General features: G+C 42.8%; 1 protein-coding gene and 1 pseudogene across 1 annotated transcript in view; one reads left to right on the plus strand and one right to left on the minus strand.

Moving 5' to 3' along the window:
• Positions 1-20,629, plus strand: part of sec31a (SEC31 homolog A, COPII coat complex component) — a 53,413-nt gene that overhangs the window by 24,889 nt on the left and 7,895 nt on the right. Inside the window, exons 10-24 of the mRNA XM_042340526.1 lie at positions 247-399; positions 1,781-2,005; positions 2,637-2,711; positions 3,906-3,959; positions 4,730-4,804; positions 6,450-6,549; positions 7,426-7,604; positions 7,746-7,872; positions 8,501-8,646; positions 9,058-9,231; positions 10,264-10,449; positions 13,666-13,755; positions 15,070-15,205; positions 16,193-16,477; positions 19,832-19,870. Of these exons, the coding sequence (XP_042196460.1) occupies positions 247-399; positions 1,781-2,005; positions 2,637-2,711; positions 3,906-3,959; positions 4,730-4,804; positions 6,450-6,549; positions 7,426-7,604; positions 7,746-7,872; positions 8,501-8,646; positions 9,058-9,231; positions 10,264-10,449; positions 13,666-13,755; positions 15,070-15,205; positions 16,193-16,477; positions 19,832-19,870 (2,044 nt within the window). The remainder of the gene's footprint in view (positions 1-246; positions 400-1,780; positions 2,006-2,636; positions 2,712-3,905; positions 3,960-4,729; positions 4,805-6,449; positions 6,550-7,425; positions 7,605-7,745; positions 7,873-8,500; positions 8,647-9,057; positions 9,232-10,263; positions 10,450-13,665; positions 13,756-15,069; positions 15,206-16,192; positions 16,478-19,831; positions 19,871-20,629) is intronic.
• Positions 18,635-19,216, minus strand: LOC121849548 (annotated as a pseudogene).

The raw sequence follows: 20,629 nt of genomic DNA on the forward strand, positions 1-20,629 counted from the left end.
TTCATCTCTCCTTCCTCCTTGTTTGTTGATTCCTGTCATCATCATGAAATGTTTTTCAGATGCTCATTCTACATGACACGTCTTATATAAGAGCAAGTTGTTGCTTTTGCTTAAGCTTATTGAAGCCGTGGTTTTAGTGTGAGTGGCATACTGTTGCTTCTTTGGAGCAACAGCAATGCGTATTTGCATTGAAATGTTGCTCTCTGGCACCATGACAACCAATGCTGTACCTCCTCTTCTTGACAGATTTCCTCCTCATTTGGGAACCTGGACCCTTTTGGCACTGGACAGGCTCTTCCTCCCTTACAGCTACCTCAAACCACAGCCCAGCCGAGTGCTGTGTTGCCTCTGAAGAAACCACCCAAGTGGGTCCGGCGTCCTGTGGGAGCCACGTTTGCTGTAAGTATTGCACTTTGTACAATCTACCCTGGAACAGGAGATGAAATGGGAGTGGCATGGGGAGGGAATAAGAGAAGGAATGAATCTGCCCGCCCTCCCCCCCCTCCCCCCAAGCCTTGCAGGCTAGGGTGTGGCACACTTCCCTGGAGATCAAGGAAGGTGTGTGCACAGAAAAGGCTGAATTACCATATGTGCAGTTGTATCCCTGTTGGTGCCAGTGTTTTGGATTCTGCCCTGGAATGTAAATGTAAGATCCTAGTGCCAGTAAGCTCCAGGCTCAGCTTTTTCAGCCATATTTAATGTGCCCTGTAGTGTAAGCAGCATATTAGTGTAAGCATGTGTCAGCCTGGCTCAGTTGGTATCACTGTTGATTCGGAGTCAGAAGTTGTGGGTTCAAGCCCCATGTTGGGACTTGGAAACCATATAGTCTAGGCTGACAATCCATTGTAGTGCTGTGGGTATGTGCATATTAGCTGCTGGATTCACCTGCAAAATACAGAGTCACTACACTTCACAGTATATCCTGTGAAGCACTTTGAGACATCCTCCCAACACAAAATATATATATCAAAATGCAAGAATTATAGGACTAATATTATGGTCTGCTACGCAGCAGCTTTAGACAGCATAATTATCTATTTTCGGAGCGGTGTTGTTGCTAAATGAACCTTGACAGTGACAGTTGTCAGGCCATTCAATTGAATGGAGGGACACAGCTGAGCTACATCCTGTCCACTTGCACATAATTTCCATCGGGGGATCCCAGTTAGTGATTAGAGATCCACACTTTCTTATGGTCTTTGCGTAAACTCACTGTTTAAATTTTTTTGAGCAGAATTTTGTAAAATTCTTAAACTCGGTCTGAATTTGCAAACCTAAAAAGTACTGTGAAAAATGTTATCCAAGTTCAGACTGATTTCAAGAATTATTCAAGATTCTAGACTACCTAGTTTTTAAGGCAATGTTCTTAAGCCTAAAACCATGATAAATTTCAGGGTCCCAGGGGTGTTGCCCTAGCTGAGCACCCCACCTAAGATCAGGTAACTAAGCACAGACGGAGTTAGTTGATTCTAATCTCTAACCTTCTGGATAGTGTGTAATAGTGATGGATGGAAGTCCCTCTGATGACTTGCTTGACTCTGATTACCCACAGTGTACATTAAGCCATGTCTGTCTGCATTTAGGTTGAATGGTGTGTGGTCTGGTAGGATGGTAGGCTGGTGCGCAGTAGGTTTCTTTGATTAACTGCTGCTTGTAGCATTGAAATGAGTTTGGACATGAGTGCGATGTCAGTTTGTGTTATGCCGTTGCTTTGAATTGTGCGCGACTTAACTCTTTCCTCTTTTTGTTGTGTTGCTTTGTTTGCTGTTGCCTTGTGAAGTTTGGAGGGAAGCTGGTGACCTTTGAAAACATGAAGCCCCAGCACCAGCAACAGGCTGGCCCATTCCAGGTACTTGTCAGTCAGGTGGTCACGGAAACCGAGCTCCTGAGCCGTTCCAACCAACTGCAGTCGACAGTCCATTCGGGAGACTTTGTGGCATTCTGCCAGTTGAAGGTGGACAATGCCCAGACCGACTTTGAGAGGAACATGTGGGGCTTTCTGAAGGTGAGGACGAAACAATAACTTCAGAGCATGATGTTTGGCCCCTTTCCAAAAGGATAATCAGTCCTCTCTATTGAAAAGTGCGGGGGGNAAAATTGCACCCGGGTCTAGACTACATAGAGCTTGCAGAATTTGATAAATTCTTCAATTCAGTCTTAATTCAAAACCAGCTTAAAAATTAACTGAATTTAATAATTGGTCAAATGCTGCACATGTTGCTCTGGAATGGTAAGAATATAGTGGAAGCCCAGGCTTGGGTGGCATTTCTCGCCCTGGATGGGTGAATGTTGGGAGGACCAGTTAGGACTCGGATGTGAATCTGCTCGTAGCTCAGGCCCTGTTGCCATTCGCTGTCAGACATGAAGAGCATGCAATCAGGTAATGAACTAGGGAGGACACATTGCTGTGAACCACATCCAGCAAGAGTTAGCACCTTCGGTGGAGGGAGAGGCAGAAAGGGAAAAGCGAGTGTTTTGGGCCGCTGTTAAATATTTTCCTGTTTCAGAAAATCTGTAACTAGCTTCAGTATTGTTTCGAGCTCTAATCAAAAATCAATATGTTGCAGCTATTTCAATGTCTCGGATGTCAAACTATGGATTTATATTGAATTACTTTTTTCTAACTCTATTCGCAGGTCAATTTTGAGAAGGATTCTCGCCATAAATACCTGGAGCTTTTAGGATATCAGCCAGAAGAGCTTGCAGAGAAGGTAGTCAGAAGATTTACTGAGTACTAAATAACAGTTGCATTCAATATGACGCTTTATATCTTGAGTCATCTCCAAGGTCATAAGAAAGAGTTACTATCAAGTGCAGTTGGTGCTGTTTTCTAGGCATACCCAGCACTCATTTAGTTCCATCATCTATGAATTTGGATGAGGGAGGGATTTTTTTTTTTACCAGAAGTCCAATGGGCTATCCGTTGGGAAGGGGCATGTGCCCGAGCTGTAGACAGGAAGACGGGGGCAAGGCTATCACCCATTTCATGCTGAGATGCGTTGCCCACCTGGAAGCTCACAAGGAATACCTACCATCTACCTAGTGGATGTCAAACAACCAATTAGAGATTATCCTCCTTGGGGGAGGCAAGCAGGGTTTCCTCGGAGCGGAACTGGCTCCAAGGTGACATACCTGACAATGGAATGTTGGAATTGAGCCAACTCTCTGCGGCAGTCTTGGTAGTCCAGTTCCTGAGCCACACGAGTCCACAGTATTCCAGGGCACTGCTGACGACAGCACAGCTAGCCTAGCTCATTGGCAGGACTCAGAAGGACAGACCAGTCACTCAGGGCAGGGAATCATCCCACGCAGCTCCTGTTAACCCTGAAGCCCAAACTAATGGGTAGAGTGGTCTTAGCTGGACAAGCAGCAGGAAAGGTTGCAAGACAGTGATATCAATGGCAAGCTATGTGGTTTTAGCTGGTTAGACTCCAGCAGTACCCCAATGCGCATTCTGGGGTCCCTAAGCCTTGGCTCTTACCAACCTGCACCTAATACTTTCCGAAATTAGGTAAGCAGGATGTGTCCCTCCAGAGAGAGAGTACGCGTTCCATTCCAACAATCTATCTCTGGGATTTCCATGTGTAGGTGGGATGCACCACACATTCCATGGATTTCTCAGCTCGGTTTGGATATTCTTACGCATGGTGAAGGATTTCTGCATATGTCTGACACCCGGCTGACCCAAAAAAAATGAGGGAGGGATATTTGCTACTGCACATTGCGCAGAAACGATGAAAGCTCAGGCGTCAGCTGCAGTCAATATGCAAACACAGATTTACTGGCAGTTCTCAAGTGCTAAAAGAATTAAGTAGAAATCTGTACCAGCTGTGATCTCCTAAAATATAGTTTAGACTTGAGTACAATGTAGAATGGAACCGTGAAAAAGACTTATTTTGCTTTAGATTGTGGCAACACTGCAGGAGGGCAACACTGGAGAGAAGACCCCATCAGATCAGGTACAGTCACCTTTAATTTAACTGGATTTAATTAAGTATAGAATTCACTCAGGTCTGTAGTCATTTTGACTTTAACAGTGGTAACAACATTTGTACAAGTCTTTAAATGCATGTTCTGGGACAGGTTTTGTAGGTGGAATGAGGAGGATGTACACTATTATAAACACTACAGAGACATAACCACATTTAGAAACTGGCAGGTGAAAACTGTTGGAATCCTAATGCGGAGCTTGAACCCACAACCTTCTGACCCAGAGCAGAGAACGTTACCACCTGAACTAAGATGACAACCATTATGGTCAATGAGCCCAATATTTATTATCCTGAAGCCACTATTGAATGGTTATTCTATCTGACTGCTTATGTACATTGAAACCATTTTTGTAACTCAGAAAGGATCATGCATGGCCCTTGCAGCCAGCCAAAGATTCTTTTCCCATCCATCCAGCCTGAATTCCTACCAAGGTCATGGAGGGCAAAAATTAATGTACTAACTTATTCCTTTTATAAACATTTTCATTTGACAATGCAAGGACCGTTTGTTTTGGGGGCAAGCAAATGGAAAAGGTCTTACCATCGTAAACAAATGACTTAACGTTTCAAACAATGGAACATAGTATATTTGAGGGCGAATAGTACAATTTCACTGATGTTATACATTGTGGAATAAGCTGCAAGTTGCAGAATCCTCTCTGCTGTGCTATTGTCCGCTCTGTACTCTTGCTTCTTTCACTCTTATGGTGCTGTCATTTGACTGCTCCACTTTAAAGGCTCCTGATGACTCTGAGCAGGAAACAGAAAGTCTTGAGGACAGCCCCACCATGGAAGAGGAGGTCCCGGGGGAGGTATTAGATTGATCCCATATTATTTTTGTAGTTGTAGTTATGCATGCTGTAGTTTTCTACATTGTAGCTTAACTTTGTTGTAGTTTTTCTGTATTGTAGATTTGCATGTTACAATTTTCCATGTTATTTTTATACTTTGTTTTTTATGCTCCAGTTTTGTATGTTATTTTTATGCTATAGTTTTGCATGTTGTAATTGTTCTGTTGTGGTTTGGTATATTGTATTGTATAGAGTCGAGTTCGCATGATGTTAAGTCACCTATTTTGTTATAATCCGCACAATGTTATACTGGTGGCTGGTACTAGCCATGCCGATTATGTTTTGTACACATTTGAGTTTGTGTATTGTTATAGCCAAATAATGTTATAATTCGTCTAAGGTTATACAAACTTGGGGCCCGATTAACAAGAAGATTGAATAATGTTATACCCAGGAGTGTAGTTTTGCTGGAGAGTCCTGGAGCATTGATCTGGCATCTGAAATCCAGAACGAAGAGCCAAGGTGATAGCTTCCTGGGATTGCGAGTCCAGTGAGAAGAGGCTGTTACAGTACCTATAGTGTCAGTTATTTTTGTGATTCAAATTAGAAGATAAAAGAATCAAACATAACCAATTTTTTTTAAAAAAAACCTTGTTACTGTGAAATTAAAGTAAAATATTGGATTTTTAACTTTTTTTCTTAATGTTGAAATTATAAATGCCTTCAGAACAGTCTGAAAGCATTTGCATTTTAAGGGAAGTTCCCCTGTTGATAGAGTATGCATAATATTATAATTTTGTTAGGCCTGACAGACTAACATTAAGCAAACTCGACAATATATTGTGTGTAGGCTGATGCATTTCCTGCTGATTGTGGTAATATCACACATATTTAGATAGTGTTAATCTTCAAAAAACACTGTGCCCATCCCCTCGAGACTCCACGAAAGAGATTGTGTAACTAAATTACAAGTTTGGAACAGAGTGCCATGAATGACAGTTTACAGTCTGCTAAAAGCCAAGCTTGACATTGCAAGTCACTGCTTCATTTACGTTTTCCTCTCCTACTGTTCTTTGAACTTTGTGGTGTCCTGCGCCAAGGACCCTTTACCTGGATTTCTCAGCGTAAGAAATGAATATTCTTATTCTAACTTCACACACCTTTGTTTTCTCTAGCATTAAGTAGGAACCTGGTTGTTAAGTCGATTCGCAGATCGCTTTTCCAGGGTTAATAATTCCTTGAAAATAAATTAAAAAAATAATTGGTTCACTCAATGCACAACTGTTTTTGGGACACTGCTGTGTGCAAATTGCCTTTCAGCATGAATTTTCTTTGTGCCTTGAACAGCGCCTTGAACAGAGCCGTTCCAGAATTTCCAGGCACTCTGAGTCCCGATGGTTAAGCTCTCGAGTTGTAAAAGCTTCAATAATTCAGTGGAGCGGGTGTCGGTGATTATTTTTACTCTAGGCTGTGCTATTAACCTGATCTCAACCAGCATGAACATACATTACTTGGAGAGCACACTCACCTGTCTTGTTCCTCAGATGCTGGAAAACGCATTGAGGAAGGTATACTGTGCTTTGAATGCAAAGGCTGGTGATTGTGTGTAGTTGTCCAATCTATGAAAATGTTTGTGTTTGTGTCTGACCTGGGTTTGTTGGTGCAGGCGGAGGAGGAGGAGGAGGAGGACGATGTGGCACTCGATGAATCTGCACCTGAAATGCAAGACACAGATGAAGCAAAATTCAATATTTCTGTCAGTGGAGGTCTGTGCTCTTGAGTTGTTACCTGTGTCTCCACACTCTGGAACTCCATCCCACGGTCCCTTGCTTCCTCCCTTGCCTCCTTCAAGGTCGGTCTCAAGACCCTTCTCTTCGATTGTGCCTTTGGCTGCCCTCCCACCTCTCTGCCTTCCCTCACCCCTACACCACCCCTCCCCCATGCTCGGCCCCCGACACCTGACTAATCAGCGCTTTGGGACGTCCTCCCGACGTGAAAGGCGCTCTATAAATGTCATTTTGTTGTTGTCTTTAGGGCTTTAGACACAAAGGCTGGAAAATTTACAATGCTGTATCTTTGATATCTTTTCTCTTGTCATGGAGACACCAGAGAGACAGTGAAGGTGTACAGAGAGAGAGTGAAGGTGTACAGAGAGACAGTGAAGGTGTACAGAGAGACGGGGAAGGCGTACAGAGAGACGGGGAAGGCGTACAGAGAGACGGGGAAGGCGTACAGAGAGACGGGGAAGGCGTACAGAGAGACGGGGAAGGCGTACAGAGAGACGGGGAAGGCGTACAGAGAGACGGGGAAGGCGTACAGGGAGAGGGGGAAGGAGTACAGGGAGAGGCGGGAGGCGTACAGGGAGAGGCGGGAGGCGTACAGGGAGAGGCGGGAGGCGTACAGGGAGAGGCGGGGAAGGCGTACAGGGAGAGGCGGGAGGTGTACAGGGAGAGGGGGAGGCGTACAGGGAGAGGGGGAGGCGTACAATGTGAGAAACTTTTAAGAGGCAACTGTATAATTTTTTAGTGAATCAAAGGGAATGGGTCTAATGCCCTGTACATTCCTATGTTACTAAGTATTGCAATAATTCAACAGTGTCTGAGTGAGGGAATGGTTATAAAAAGCTGGTTTCCATACGACAGATGTTGACGGGCTGATCAAGCAGGCTTTGCTGACTGGTAACTTCGAGGGAGCTGTTGATCTTTGCTTGCATGACAATCGGATGGCTGATGCTATCATTTTAGCAATAGCTGGAGGACAGGACCTTCTAGCTAAAACGCAAAAAAAATACTTTGCAAAATCCAACAGCAAGATCACTAGGGTAAGTGGCCATATAATAATAATAATAATCCTTGCATTTGATATCGCACCTTATGTCACTGGTTATTTTAGTATTTGGTGTGTTCTTTAATACGTCGAGCTGTTCTGATGCAGACCTCTGTGTTTTGGGTGTGCGATTTAGCTGATTGATGCTGTTGTGACGAGAGACTGGCCGGAGATTGTTCAGTCGTGTGACCTGCAGAACTGGAAGGAAGCTTTGGCTGCTCTGCTGACCTACGCGAGACCTGACGAGTTTGCAGCACTTTGTGGTCAGTAGAGCTTCTCTCTTTATTCTCTCCTGACATTAATTCTGGAATAGCATGTCCTAAAGAAACTCGATCATGCTCCAATGATTTATTTCCAAACTGCTCTGTTAGTAAAGTTTCACTAATCTTTCAGCTTGTGTACGTGTATGCATGACTGCATGTATAAGTATGCACCTGTCTTTTTTGCACGTGTGTGGTTGTGTACTGGGAGTGGATGGACCCAGCACACGTGCTTGTGTGCACACGGATGTACATTTGTGTAAATGGGGCGTGCATTTGTGTGCATGCGTGTGATGCATGTGAATTAGATGTACGTATGTGTGCGAGCACGCAAGCATGTCAGCATGTAGATTTACAAAAGATTTTCCAAAATGTAATCAACAGCAACCAAATAGGAGAAATATAACCCTTTGTTGAGTGGACTGCTTTACATGTGCCAGCACTATTGTTGTTTTTATGTGACAGGACACCGCTAAATCCATTAGTTTTATTACAAATCATAGAGGCTATGCCATTATAATCAGTGCAGTTTAATTTAATTCTAATTTATTATTTTATTCTTAGAAAATAATGCAAATGGGGAGGTGTGTTATAACTAAAAGAAATTGCAAGTAATTTGTTTCTGGTTCAGATCTGTTGGGATCCCGGCTGGAGAGTGAGGATGACAGCAGTCTACAGGCCCAGGCCTGCCTGTGCTACATCTGTGCTGGGAATGTGGAGAAGTTGGTGGCCTGCTGGGATAAAGCTCAAGGTGGAAGTTCACCTCTGGCTCTTCAGGTGAGGAACACAGGAGCCAGGACGTTAGGAACATAGGAGCAGGAGGAAGCCTTTCTAGCACATGGATAATAGACACACTTGGGGCAAAATACTGGAGGGGTCTGTCCTGTGTCTGTGAAACTATAGCCCAGTGAAAGGAAAAAGGAGGCAATACCTCGGGGCAGGAGGAGAGGAGAAAAATCGAAAACAAAACCCCCAACGTTTGCTGAACCAGGGCGGTTGAAAACTGCTCTACTTCAGACTCTAGCAAAACATCTCTCTTGACAGCCACCAGGGGTGAATCATACAGAACACCTGTCACTATTGTGGCCCTTTCCAGCTGCACGGTGTCACCTTTTAAAGACCCTGCCCCTGTTCCCCGTGGAGCCGGCTGCTAATGTTCTCTCTGCTCTCTGGGTTTCTCTATTTCAGGATCTGATTGAGAAAGTGGTGGTTTTACGTAAAGCCATCGAGCTTCGGCAGGGCACGAACAACAATGGAGTGGGAGACGTTCTTGCGGAGAAGATGAGTCAATACGCCAATCTGCTGGCTGCCCAGGGTAGTCTGTTGGCTGCTCTGTCCTACCTGCCGATTGACACCAGTCAGGTAAAAGCTAAAAAGCTTGCCCCTCCCCCACTATCAGTCCATATCACTATCCCTGCCCTCCCCTGTTCCCCCACCCTTTGCCTATGTTCCCCACTGCTCCCTGTCCCCTCTCTCACTGCTTCCCCTATTCCAATCCCCGTATTCTTGCACCCCCTCACTCACCCTCAACTCTATCTCACTTGCAGGCACACACAAGATGAAGTATTCCATGCACTACATTAGGGGGACAGCTTGTCAGACTTTAACAATGAATTATTCTTTAAAAATACAATTATTTTATGATTTTTATGAGATAAAGGAGTTATAGTTGTATGAGAAATAATTTTTCATGCCATTACCTGTAAACTAAATCCCAAAACAAAGTATTGAGTAAAATTAGCATTTTTAGAGACTCGGTATACACTTGTTCGGTTGTACATACTTATCCTTTTACCTTGATTCGTTGCTGCTCTGTAATTTTAATACAATAAGCTCACCAAGTTTGTTAAATTTATCAACTAGGAGAGAATATTTTCTACCCCATATCTACTGCATATATATTCAATGCTGTTCAAACCATTTAGTAAAAACTGTACTGACTGACATGATGGATAACAGATTGGGGTTGTCTGGAAAATTGTTGGCCACAACACCAGGAGAAGCTTCCTCCTCTTTTCAAATATTATCATGGGAATCATTGCCATCCACTAGAACAGGCAGCTCAGTGCAATTCAAACCATTCAGCAATACCTGTAATGATTGACATGATGATGGGTGACATGTCAGTCATCACTGTTTTTACTAAATGATTTATACTCTTCAGTTTTTACTCCTCTCCACTGAGAAGAGCTCAAAGTCCCCACTGAGGGGTTTTAACCCACAGCCTTCTGGCAGAGGCAAGCATGCTACCAACAGAGCCAGGCTGACTATGATGAGGTTGATGTATTAAAGGAATCTTTTGGAAAGTTGGATGGGTAGTTTGATGGGTCAATCAGTGGGTCTCTTCTGTCAGAAACTGTACCTGTGTTATAATCTCTCACTCTTTCTCGGCAGCTGAAGATCATGCATTTACGGGATCGACTGTTCCGTGCTCAGGGTGAACAGGCCTTGGGACAGCAGTCGGCTCCCTTCCCAGACCAGATGCAGCAAGTCACAAGAGGGAGAGACGGGACCCCAGGCCCTTCCTTTGCTCCTGGACAGAATCAGCAGCAAGCAACGACCCAGCAGTACTACCCACAGGTAAGGCTGCTGTGAGAGGCCTTTTTTCCCCTCCATGAAATGGGGAAGACATTTCAGCGTTGAGGATTAATGTTTTAGCATTTTAATATGTGCTGTCAAGAATTTCTTTCTAACGGGTAATCCTTGTTTTTCTAACTTGATATTGCTGATTGAGCAGATGTCTGCGTAAAGTGAAAGGTGAAGCTCAGACTGAGCAATTATCACTTGTTTTCTTCCAAATCTCTTTCCTTTACCTCCCTCTGGTTCCTGTTGGGGTGAGATTCCTCCTGAATTCTTCATTTGTGTTAAGTAATGGGCCATGTGACTGTGGGTGATATCAGAGCCAAGCCTGCTCCTTACCCTCGCCAGATGTTTGTCTCCACCCACATGCACACTTTCCAGTTAGGGTCAATGGATAACTGTCAGGAGCAGGATCCCTTTCCAATTTGTAGCTGTTCTGAGCCCAAGTGTGCTGAGGTCATTTGCCACCCCCAGACACATACACCACATGCACAGGCACCCACTGATGTAACACCAGCTGACTCACAATATACTCGAGACCTTCTTGGGCCATAAGGTTCAGTGTCAAACAGAGTATCAGATTTACAACTGAACAATTAGGGATAATTTGGGACTGAGACTGACTAAACACATGCACCCGGAAGTCTTTATGTCAAAAGGAGACTTTTACTTTAGCTGTCCTCACTGGTCCCTAGAGGTGGAAAATATGGGCAAACCCACTGTACCACCTCCCCCTGCCCCCGTACTAAAACAGCTTGAAAACGTGACTGACTGGAAAGCAAATTCATAGACCTGGAGAGAAAGACGTCTGTTAACAGACCATTCTAAAGCAGATTCTGATAATCCAGCAAGCTGTTCATGCTTGAGTGCTGTCTGAGGTTTTAGTATCTCGTTTTGTTTCCATTTTCCTCCCTTCTCCTCTCTAGGTTTGAATGAGCATGATTTTTCCTATATAAATGTAAATTATATTGTATAAGGGAAATCATGGCAAGAAGAGATAAGAATGATGGTCCATGACAATTTCCAATAAATGGCAAGCTCACCAACCTCCCGGGGCATTTATGAATCTCTGTAGCTGGATGGCAGCAAATCATTTACACAAACGAATACTTGCTATTTGCAATGTTGTCCAGCAGGCGCCACTGGACAGTCATTATGCGCTAATAGCTACTGTTGTTGTTTAAGAGTTCTGAGATGCTATTCCACATTATATGGATGTAAGTTGTTGTGTGAAAAAAAATATAAGCTTTTGTCTGAAAGAACCATTGTGGCTTCTGCTTACCAGCGTGCACTGGTTAGTGCACGACCTGAAGCAGCAGGCAAAAAGGGAGCAGGTCTAGGGACACAAACGGCAATCTCAGGATGGAACCAGGAAGCATTTGTTTACACAGATGAAAAACAACCTGAAACAGTTTATAGAAAAATAATACTCATAAATGCCAAGTCATTGGTCTTATGCAAACATGGCCTCAAATGGACAGATTGGTGAACATTCATCAAAAAGGAGATACTTAATTAAATTAAGAACTGTTTAATTTTTTAATCAAAATTATGTGAGAAAAATAGAAATATCTGGAGATTACATAAGCAATTTAAAACAAAAAAACAAATTGAGTTTTAAATTATGCAGCACTCTATTTAATGAGATCAAATGAGAGGTCTTGTTGAGAACAAGGCAGTGAAGCAGTGCGTGAACCGATCTTCAGTGATGGAGCACAGTGAACTAGTACTGGGTGATCATCAACTACAAGCAGGGAGTAAAAATTATATTGGTAATTATGCACATTGCTAGTGGTGATGTGCCATTAGAATGGGATATCCCACTAGTAGCTGACAAGACCAAAGGAACTGCATACATGCCACACAAAAATATTTTTACATGGTAGATATTTTCAGCAAGGGGAGGCCATTCAAGCACTTTGAGACATCCTCCTGATGTTAAAGGGGCTATATAAATGTAAATTGTATTGTATATTCAGCTTATCATATCTATGTCACTGCTGCCTGTTTTTTCAAAGCTTTTTGGATAATGATATCCCTTATTCCATATGGTTTTACTGCCAAGTTGCTTGTCAAGTACCTCTTTGAGTGATTCTATTGACTCAGCCTATCCACATATTCTCTCTAGTCTTTTAACCCAGAACTTTTATACTTCAGACATGTGCTTCGGACATAGCAACACTGTGATAGAAGTTGGACATACAACAACTCTGTTACTTGGTAGCTGCAATAGAAAATAAATGTTTATCTCAGCTCACTCCCTCCACCCAACAATATTGTGTGCGAGGTCACGAGTAACATACACACTGCACAATGTCTCTGAGATGTCACTCACTATCTGTCTGTGATCACTGAGTGGAGTGCGAACAACACATTGAAATCCTTCCATTGGACCCAAAATGAGGGCAGAGATTCAATTATAAGTCTAGAATGTTATAGTCAGCAGCTAATAGTCACTAATTATATACAAAGAATAATGTGTGAGAGTATATAAATATATCAAAAAACAGACCACACATAGATACATAACTATCTAGAGGATGGAAACAGGCTCCAGGGAAATGAGAACCTCTCCCTCATTAGATGCTCAATACAGCCAGGGGGTGGGTGGGGAAATCAAGCTCAAGTGGATCACAAAACACTTCTCTTTTCCTTTTAAGGACAGCTAATGCAATCCATTTTTTCAGAGCAGATTTGAGAGAATTCTCTTCCTTCTCGATTTTCTTCTCTCTTCTCCCTAAGGAGACATTTACTTGTGGTGGGGTAGTGTTACAAGTGCTAGCAGGCCCTCCAATAACTCATCCTGGTTACCATGTCAGCATGTATCCATGTTGGGGGGGTGTTGGTATCATATCTGAGCTCAACCTCACCCAGTGTTTACGTCCCCAAAGTCACACTGGTTAGAGATCAGAAGAGAGGTAGTTGGGCTGATTATTCTCCTACTCCAATACTCCATGTTCCTAGGAGTTTCTAATTCAGGAAATTCGCATAATTGTTTCTGAGTCTCCTTTCTTACATAAAGTTTTATTTGCCCACCTTATCAGTGTTACATGTCTATGCTGAAATGCCCTTTCTTTTTGTCTGAATGCTTATTATTTTTCTATGCAGTATTTTTTCTGCATGGTTTGTGTTTTGTTAACTCTGTATGTTCAGGGGGTTTGTTGTGTGTTTCTTTATTTTTTTTCCTTTATCGTTGTGCGTCTGTATTTGATTCAGGTTAGACCTGCCCCTACTGTCACATCATGGAGTAACCAGACCTCCACTGCCCTCCCCAGGCTTCCACCAGCCTCTACGTCTAACACCCAGGTACAGCAACATTGATCTATTCCTCTCTACTGTGCCAGAAGAATGGTTGCAACAACGACAGGCAATCATGCCCATTCCACTTTGCTTGTTGACACACAGATGCTTTTTTACATACCGCATATATCACTGCATCCCACATATGTGGACTTGGAAGCACACAGGCTAAGTTGACACTCCAGTGGAGTGCCAGGGATGTCTTGCATTGTCGGAGGTTCCGTCCTTCAAACAAGACATTAAACCGAGATCTGCCTGTTCACGTGGACACTAAAGATCCCACGTTGACCATGACACTATTCGAAAAGAGAAGGCAGTTTCCCTGGTGTCCTGGCCAATAATCACCCAAAACAAAATTGATCATTCGAATCATGGCTCTTTGTGAGACGTTGCTGTGCGCAAACTGGCAGCAGCATTTCACCCATAAAATACGCAGTCACTCCACTTTACAGTATACCCTGTGAAGTGCTTTGATACATCTCAACAACATGATAAGGCGTAATGCCAAAATGTAAGTTATATATGTAGCACAAAGAACAGGGGGTGGGGGAGAACTAGGAATAGGCAATTTAAACCACTAATTTCTTTTGCCATCATTTCTGCTTTTCTCAATATCCTTCAATTCCCTGCTTCCCAAATATCTGTCTATCGATTTCCATTTTTAAACGTACAGATTGATTCTGCATCTGCAATTTTCTGGACTGTACATTCTACATTCTTACCACCCCCGTGGGTGATGAAACGTTTTCTGTCTGGGGACTAAGTAAACTAATGGAATTCATCATCCTTTGAATTTGGTTTAACTCTTTAATTTATAGAGGTCATCCTCTTAAGACAGTGCACTGATTAAAACATTATGATAATAATGCTTACATTTGATATAGTACCTTATTGCATCTCGGAGACATCTCTAAAGTACTTCACGATTTATTTTAAAGTGTCGCCATTGTGTTAGTGAACACGCCAGCCAATTTGTGGCACATCAATGTCTCACAAACCGCCATGAAGTGAATGACCAATTTTATCTGGGGGATTGTTGGCCAGGGCACCAAGAGAAATTCCTTTTTCTATTTGAATAGTGCTTTGGTATCTTTAATGTCCATCTGAACAAACAGATGGGACTTTGGTTTAACATCTTACTGGAAGGATGGCATCTCCAACAAAGCAGCAGGTCCCCAGCACTGAACCCACAGCCTTCTGACTCTGAGGCCAGAGTGCTACCAACTGAGCCGGAGTAACTGAAGCAAGAAACTTTGTTCTAAACGTGATCTATACATGAGCTTGCCTTTATGGTTTGTGTTGCCTTCCTCCTCTCCTCAGGGTGAAGCTCCACCACCAGCAGGTTTTATACAGCAGGGGTTTCCCAATCCCAGTGGCCAAGTCCTGCCGCAGCCTTCAGCAGCACCTGCATACAGTATGTATTCCCAGGCCAGCACTCGTCCTGGCTTTCCTCAAAGTAAGTACGCTCATTTGCCTCTGCTTGTTTGTACTCTTTGTACAATTGGGGAGGGGGTAGTAATAAGCGTTACATAGTATGAAAAGACATCAGATAAATACAGGTTATCCAGCAATCACTTAATGTTTAGTGAGGACACTTTGTTACCTCGAGTAAAATTGCATTTGTTCACCAGTCGTTACCTTTCTGTGCACAGCTAATTTTCTGAAGCCGCGTAGGTTTAGCTGATTGTATAAAATAGATTTTAAAGAAATTAATCTGTTCCTATTTCCCCCTCTGCTGTCCTCTGTGTTTACGCTCACACATTATTGGGTGAAAATGCTGGTACTTCGACAAAATGTCCATTCTTCATATATGGTCCCAGATAGAGAGTGCTTTGCCGAGCTGTTCAGCTCTGCATCCAAACCATATCCTAGCCTCACCTGATGCTCTTATGCTCCATTCACTAAACACTTAAAGTTGCTGTTATAAACAGGATTCTTAAACTGAACTCAATCCACACAGTGTGGTGAGAAGGTGGGACTCACTTCCGGAAGTCATGGTTGAAGCAGAAACCATCAATTCATATATGAGAAACTTGATGCATACATGAGGGAAAAGAAGATATAGGGGCGTAAGGATAGACGGGTTTAGGAGGGGTGGAGACTCGTGTGGAGTATAAACACTGGCATAGTTTACCTGGGCAAAGTGGTTTGTTTTGATACTGTAAATTCTGTGTAATTCTATGTAATTAAGACCATCACACCCAGAGCTAGAATCCACTTTCTTCTTCCGACTCAATTTTTTAAAATGTATTACTTATTTTATCACAAAGGTGAAGGGCTGAGACTTGGACCCACAGTCTTGCTGACCTCATATCTATGGTGAAACAGCTGAGCTATGCAGTACTTCATGCTTTGCTGGGGTTAATACCCTGATAAATGTCCAGTGGCTGTGTTATTGCTTGTTTACTGATTTAATAATAATGTGGTTTGTTCTTTTTCATAGCTTACCAACCACAACAGTATCCCCAGGGAGCAGGGAGACCCACTTTATATCAACCTCATCAGCCCATTGCCCCTCCACCTCCTTCTTCATACCCTTCCAGCTACTTGCCTTCTGCTCCTTCTCACTCCACAGCCCCACCGTACCCAGCACCGTCGCAGGCATCCCCTCCAATCCCTGGCCCCGCTTCTCCTTTCCCCCCTTCTCTCTCTGGAGCGTCCTACCAGCATGGCGGGCCTGGGGCTCCAGCCTCTTCTTCAGGCTATGCACTACCGACTGGACCAACAGGTACATCACTATGGCCAGCGGGTTGGTCGTTGGCACGCGGTTTAGTCTCGTTTTGAGCTAGCTGTTGCATGTTGTTTTGCATTGAATGTTAAGCTGCTGGCATCATTGAAATCTCTGCAGCATCACAGTTAATACAAAAAGCATGTGGATTTTTAGATCTGTCAGTCTATAGGAAGCAGCATCTCCTGCATGGTCTTTCATTTCTCAAATGGTCACTCACCATCTTCGTGAAATGTTGCTTTTCTTAATCTTCCAACCCCACCTCACCCGGCTTGTTCACAAGCATCTAACACAATGCAAATCTCTTTTAACAAGAACGTGTTGTATGACAGGTGTGTGATATTCTCAGAATGGAACCAGCACAAGCCTCTTCTCACTCCTCACAAACAAACACAGCTTTGTCAAAAAACTTCTTTGCATGAAGAAGCTATCTCTTTAAATAGTACAAAAGGCTTTAAATTTAAGTGACTTGTAATCTGCGCGATGGAGAGCTGTGCCACTGTAAAGTGATACTGCTCAAATGGTGCATCTTTTCTGCTACGTTTTGTTTCAATCAACTAACATAAACTCTAAACTTTAGTCCTCCTCTCTGCCCCCAATCCCATCCCCATGCCACTAGTGGGAAGGGGGGAAAGCCTGTATTACCCAGTCATTATCTTATCTCTGGCTCTCTTAAACTTCTGACCTCAATCATTAAAGCAAACAAACCGATTCTTCATAAGTATAAGTCTTCCTAAATATCCTCACGCTTCATCAAACACAGACCAGAACTGTCAGTTTCATCTTCACACCTCCACCAGTTTTATTATATATTATCTGACTAACTTTCAAATTTTCATATTGTACAAGCCAACTGATAAGGTTTAGGGCAATAGTCCCAACAAAAACAACAACTTGCATTTATATAGCGCCCCTCATGCAGAGTAGCATCCCAGAGCGCTTACACTCCAGTGTAGTTCTGGGGAATTGGTGCCATCCTTCAGAAAAGACATGAAACCAAGTTCCCTTCTGCCTGTTCAGGATGTTAGGGATTCCATGATAACGATTTGAAAGAGAAGGGAGTTTGTGCTGGTAACCTTTCTGACCAGTAATCCTCCAGATTAATTGATTATTCATCTCATGGCTGTTTGTGGCAATGTTCCAAATGCAAAAATGCCTGGTGTATGCTCTACAAAACACAGTTACTACACTCTTCTGTAATTAACCTATGCAGCACTTTGAAAGCTTTCAAAATAATAAGTCATTATAAAACTTAAATGTTTTTCCCTTCTATAATCCAATCCTCTTTACATAAATTCTAAACGTTAATCTAGCTCAAAAAAGCTTCAGTCCTTTTTCAGGTATTTACAGACAATGGAGCAGTCCATTTAGTGCCCACTCTTATCTTCAACTATGTCTGCTTTATTCAGTATTAGTATTAAGATGACAGTAAATATTTCGCTTTTACAAATGTAAAATAGCACAGAAGCATGATATGAGATTGTGTGCACTGTTTAACATACTATTGTTGAGGTGGATAAACAGGTGATTGTCTGACACGGCAACTTTTATTTTAAGCATTACTTTGCAATTAACCGTGCTCTGACGTGAGGTCTTCAACCTGCTCTGTTTATGACTTGGTTTGTGCTTCAAACGTATCTTGCACCAAGGTTCAGTAAACATACTGCTGCTGGAACTACGTCGGGTATGAGGAGTGCTGCTCTGTGATAACTCGAGCTCCTCCTCACCTCAGTGATGTGCATACATATAGATTTCTAAACGAAAGGTGTGTACACAGCAGCACTTCCAGCCTCTGTTTGATAAATAGAGTCTGTAACCTTTTAGTGCATGCAGCCGTGTTTAGTGTATCAAGTCTGCAGCCTGCACTTGATGTGCACAGACTCCAGCTTGCGTTTGGTGTGTATATAGCTGCAGACTGTGTTTGGTGTGGATACAGCCTGCAGACTGTTTGATGTACTAATAATAATCCTTGCATTTGATATTGCTCCTCACATAATATACTGTAAAATGAATCAACTGTATATTTTGTGGACGAAATGCGACAGCCAGTTGCGCACAGCAGTGTCCCACACACAGTCGTGGATTAAAGTGACTAAATTATTATTATTAATGCCCAGGGTTGGGGGGAGATACCCCCAATGCCCTGTGCGGTAGGGGTCATTTCCTGGACGGGAACTCCCTCCTTCCCTCATCTTTGCTCCCAAAGTTCCTGACGCGGTGGGTCTGCTCCATCTGCCGCTCGATGGTGTCCATGATATCCACCTAGTCAAGGACGTGCACGTAGCACACGTTCCTGCCGGTGATGAAGAGCTGGGTGAGGCGGGACCCACCGGTCAGTGGAGGCCACGGCCTATAGGCGGATGTTTATGAAGGCGTCCACATTGAGCAGCCAGCCCTGCGCACTGCTCTCGTCCCGCAGCTCCACGGTGGTGAGCTGCCCGTGCAGGCCCTGCAGCAGAAGGAGGCTGTTCTTAGCGATAGTGCACTCCTAAATGGAGTGTCTGACTTCCAGGATGGATACATACAGACTACAGTCTGTGTTTGGTGTATCCAGACTACATACAGCCTGTGTTTGGTGTGTAACAATATCAGCTGCATATATGTCGAGTCACTAATTCCCTGTGAGAAATTGGATCACTAATTCCTAATGAGGCCATAGGTCACTCATTCCTGGTGAGGACATGGATCTAAGGGAAGAATCAGGTCACTTATTCCCAGTAAAGAAGCAGATTCATTCATTCCCGGTGTCGACACAGTTTGAGCAATGAAGTATTCAGAATATTTGGTAAAGTAATCCTATCAAATGTTTGTGAGTATGCTCTACTTGTTAAAAAGCACACACTGAGAAGTAGTTTGTTAAAAGAAACACGAGCAGATGTATTCGTTCCAAGGGGTTATTACTTTTAATAATATACACTTTGGAGTCTTGTAGAGTAGTAGTTAGAGCACTCGTATGGCAAGCGAGAGGTCCTGGGTTCGACTCCTGGGCAGGGCCAAACCTTATGCAAGTGCCCTTACTCCACATCCCTCTGTTTGCCTAGCAGTAAGTAGGAATTCGGTTATTAGTCATTTGGCAGATTGCTTTCCGGAGGTAATAATTACTTTTAAAAAAAATCCACAATTGCACGCAACTAGCGTTTCACTCACAAAATATACTAAATTTACTTTACAATATATTCTGTGAAGCGCTTTGAGAACTTTCAATGACGTGACAAGGCGCTATATCAAAATGCAAGGATTATTATTATTATACTTTTGATTTATCCAATAATACCGCCCCAAAACCATCAGTATTTAAGGTAACTAAAGTATGTGTCTCTTTTTGCGCTGAATTCATTTTGCTTTTATCTACAGGAAACATATTTCCCCAGGACCCAACTGATTTTTTAGAAGGTGAACTAGATTTGGTCAAATATTACTTCTGAAATTCTCTTTGATTTTTGGAATCATTTTTGTTGATTCAAAACCAATTTTAGCAGACAGCAAATCACAACGAATGAGTAAAACTAAGAATATTTGATAATATTGCATTAAATTATTTCAGTTATTTGTAAGCTGTATTTTAATTGGTATAAATGGAAGGTCAGAACTGCACACGTCTTTGCATCAAACACAGTTTCAAATATGATGAGTTTTCAGGTGTGTAATTTTTAATGTTTATTAAATGCACAAGTATTATACAATAATGGGGATGAGAGCTACTGCTCACATACAGTACAGCCTCTAATGGCCGTTCCTTCCTCTGTATTAAAAAGTGCTACCGCAACAGCTGGGGTTCAGAATCCCAACTACTCTTTGTAAAAAAAAAACAATTTCTCCTAAGGTTTGAGATCATGCAAAATAGTGGAACATTCTTACATTCAGTCTTAATTTTAAGCAGGTTCACCTCATTTCTTAAAAAGAACTGGCTTCCAAAATTAAGATTTTTTCACAATTCTGCCCAATCTTGCATTTTATGACAAAATAGCCAAGATTAGGTAGATTTTCAGAGCTCTGGTGAATGGAGTGAGAATTTGGGGGAACTGCAGCACTCTAAACAGAAGTGATTTGAAGTTCAGTGCTGGGTGGGAAGATGTGTGCAATTCTGAACTTCGTTCTAAAGCCCATTGAGGTTTTGGATAGTGTGAAGTCCACAGTGCATCAGGGATCAAA

Source organism: Callorhinchus milii, unplaced genomic scaffold (assembly GCF_018977255.1).
Source record: "Callorhinchus milii isolate IMCB2004 unplaced genomic scaffold, IMCB_Cmil_1.0 Scaffold1, whole genome shotgun sequence".
Taxonomy (NCBI): Eukaryota; Metazoa; Chordata; class Chondrichthyes; order Chimaeriformes; family Callorhinchidae; genus Callorhinchus; species Callorhinchus milii.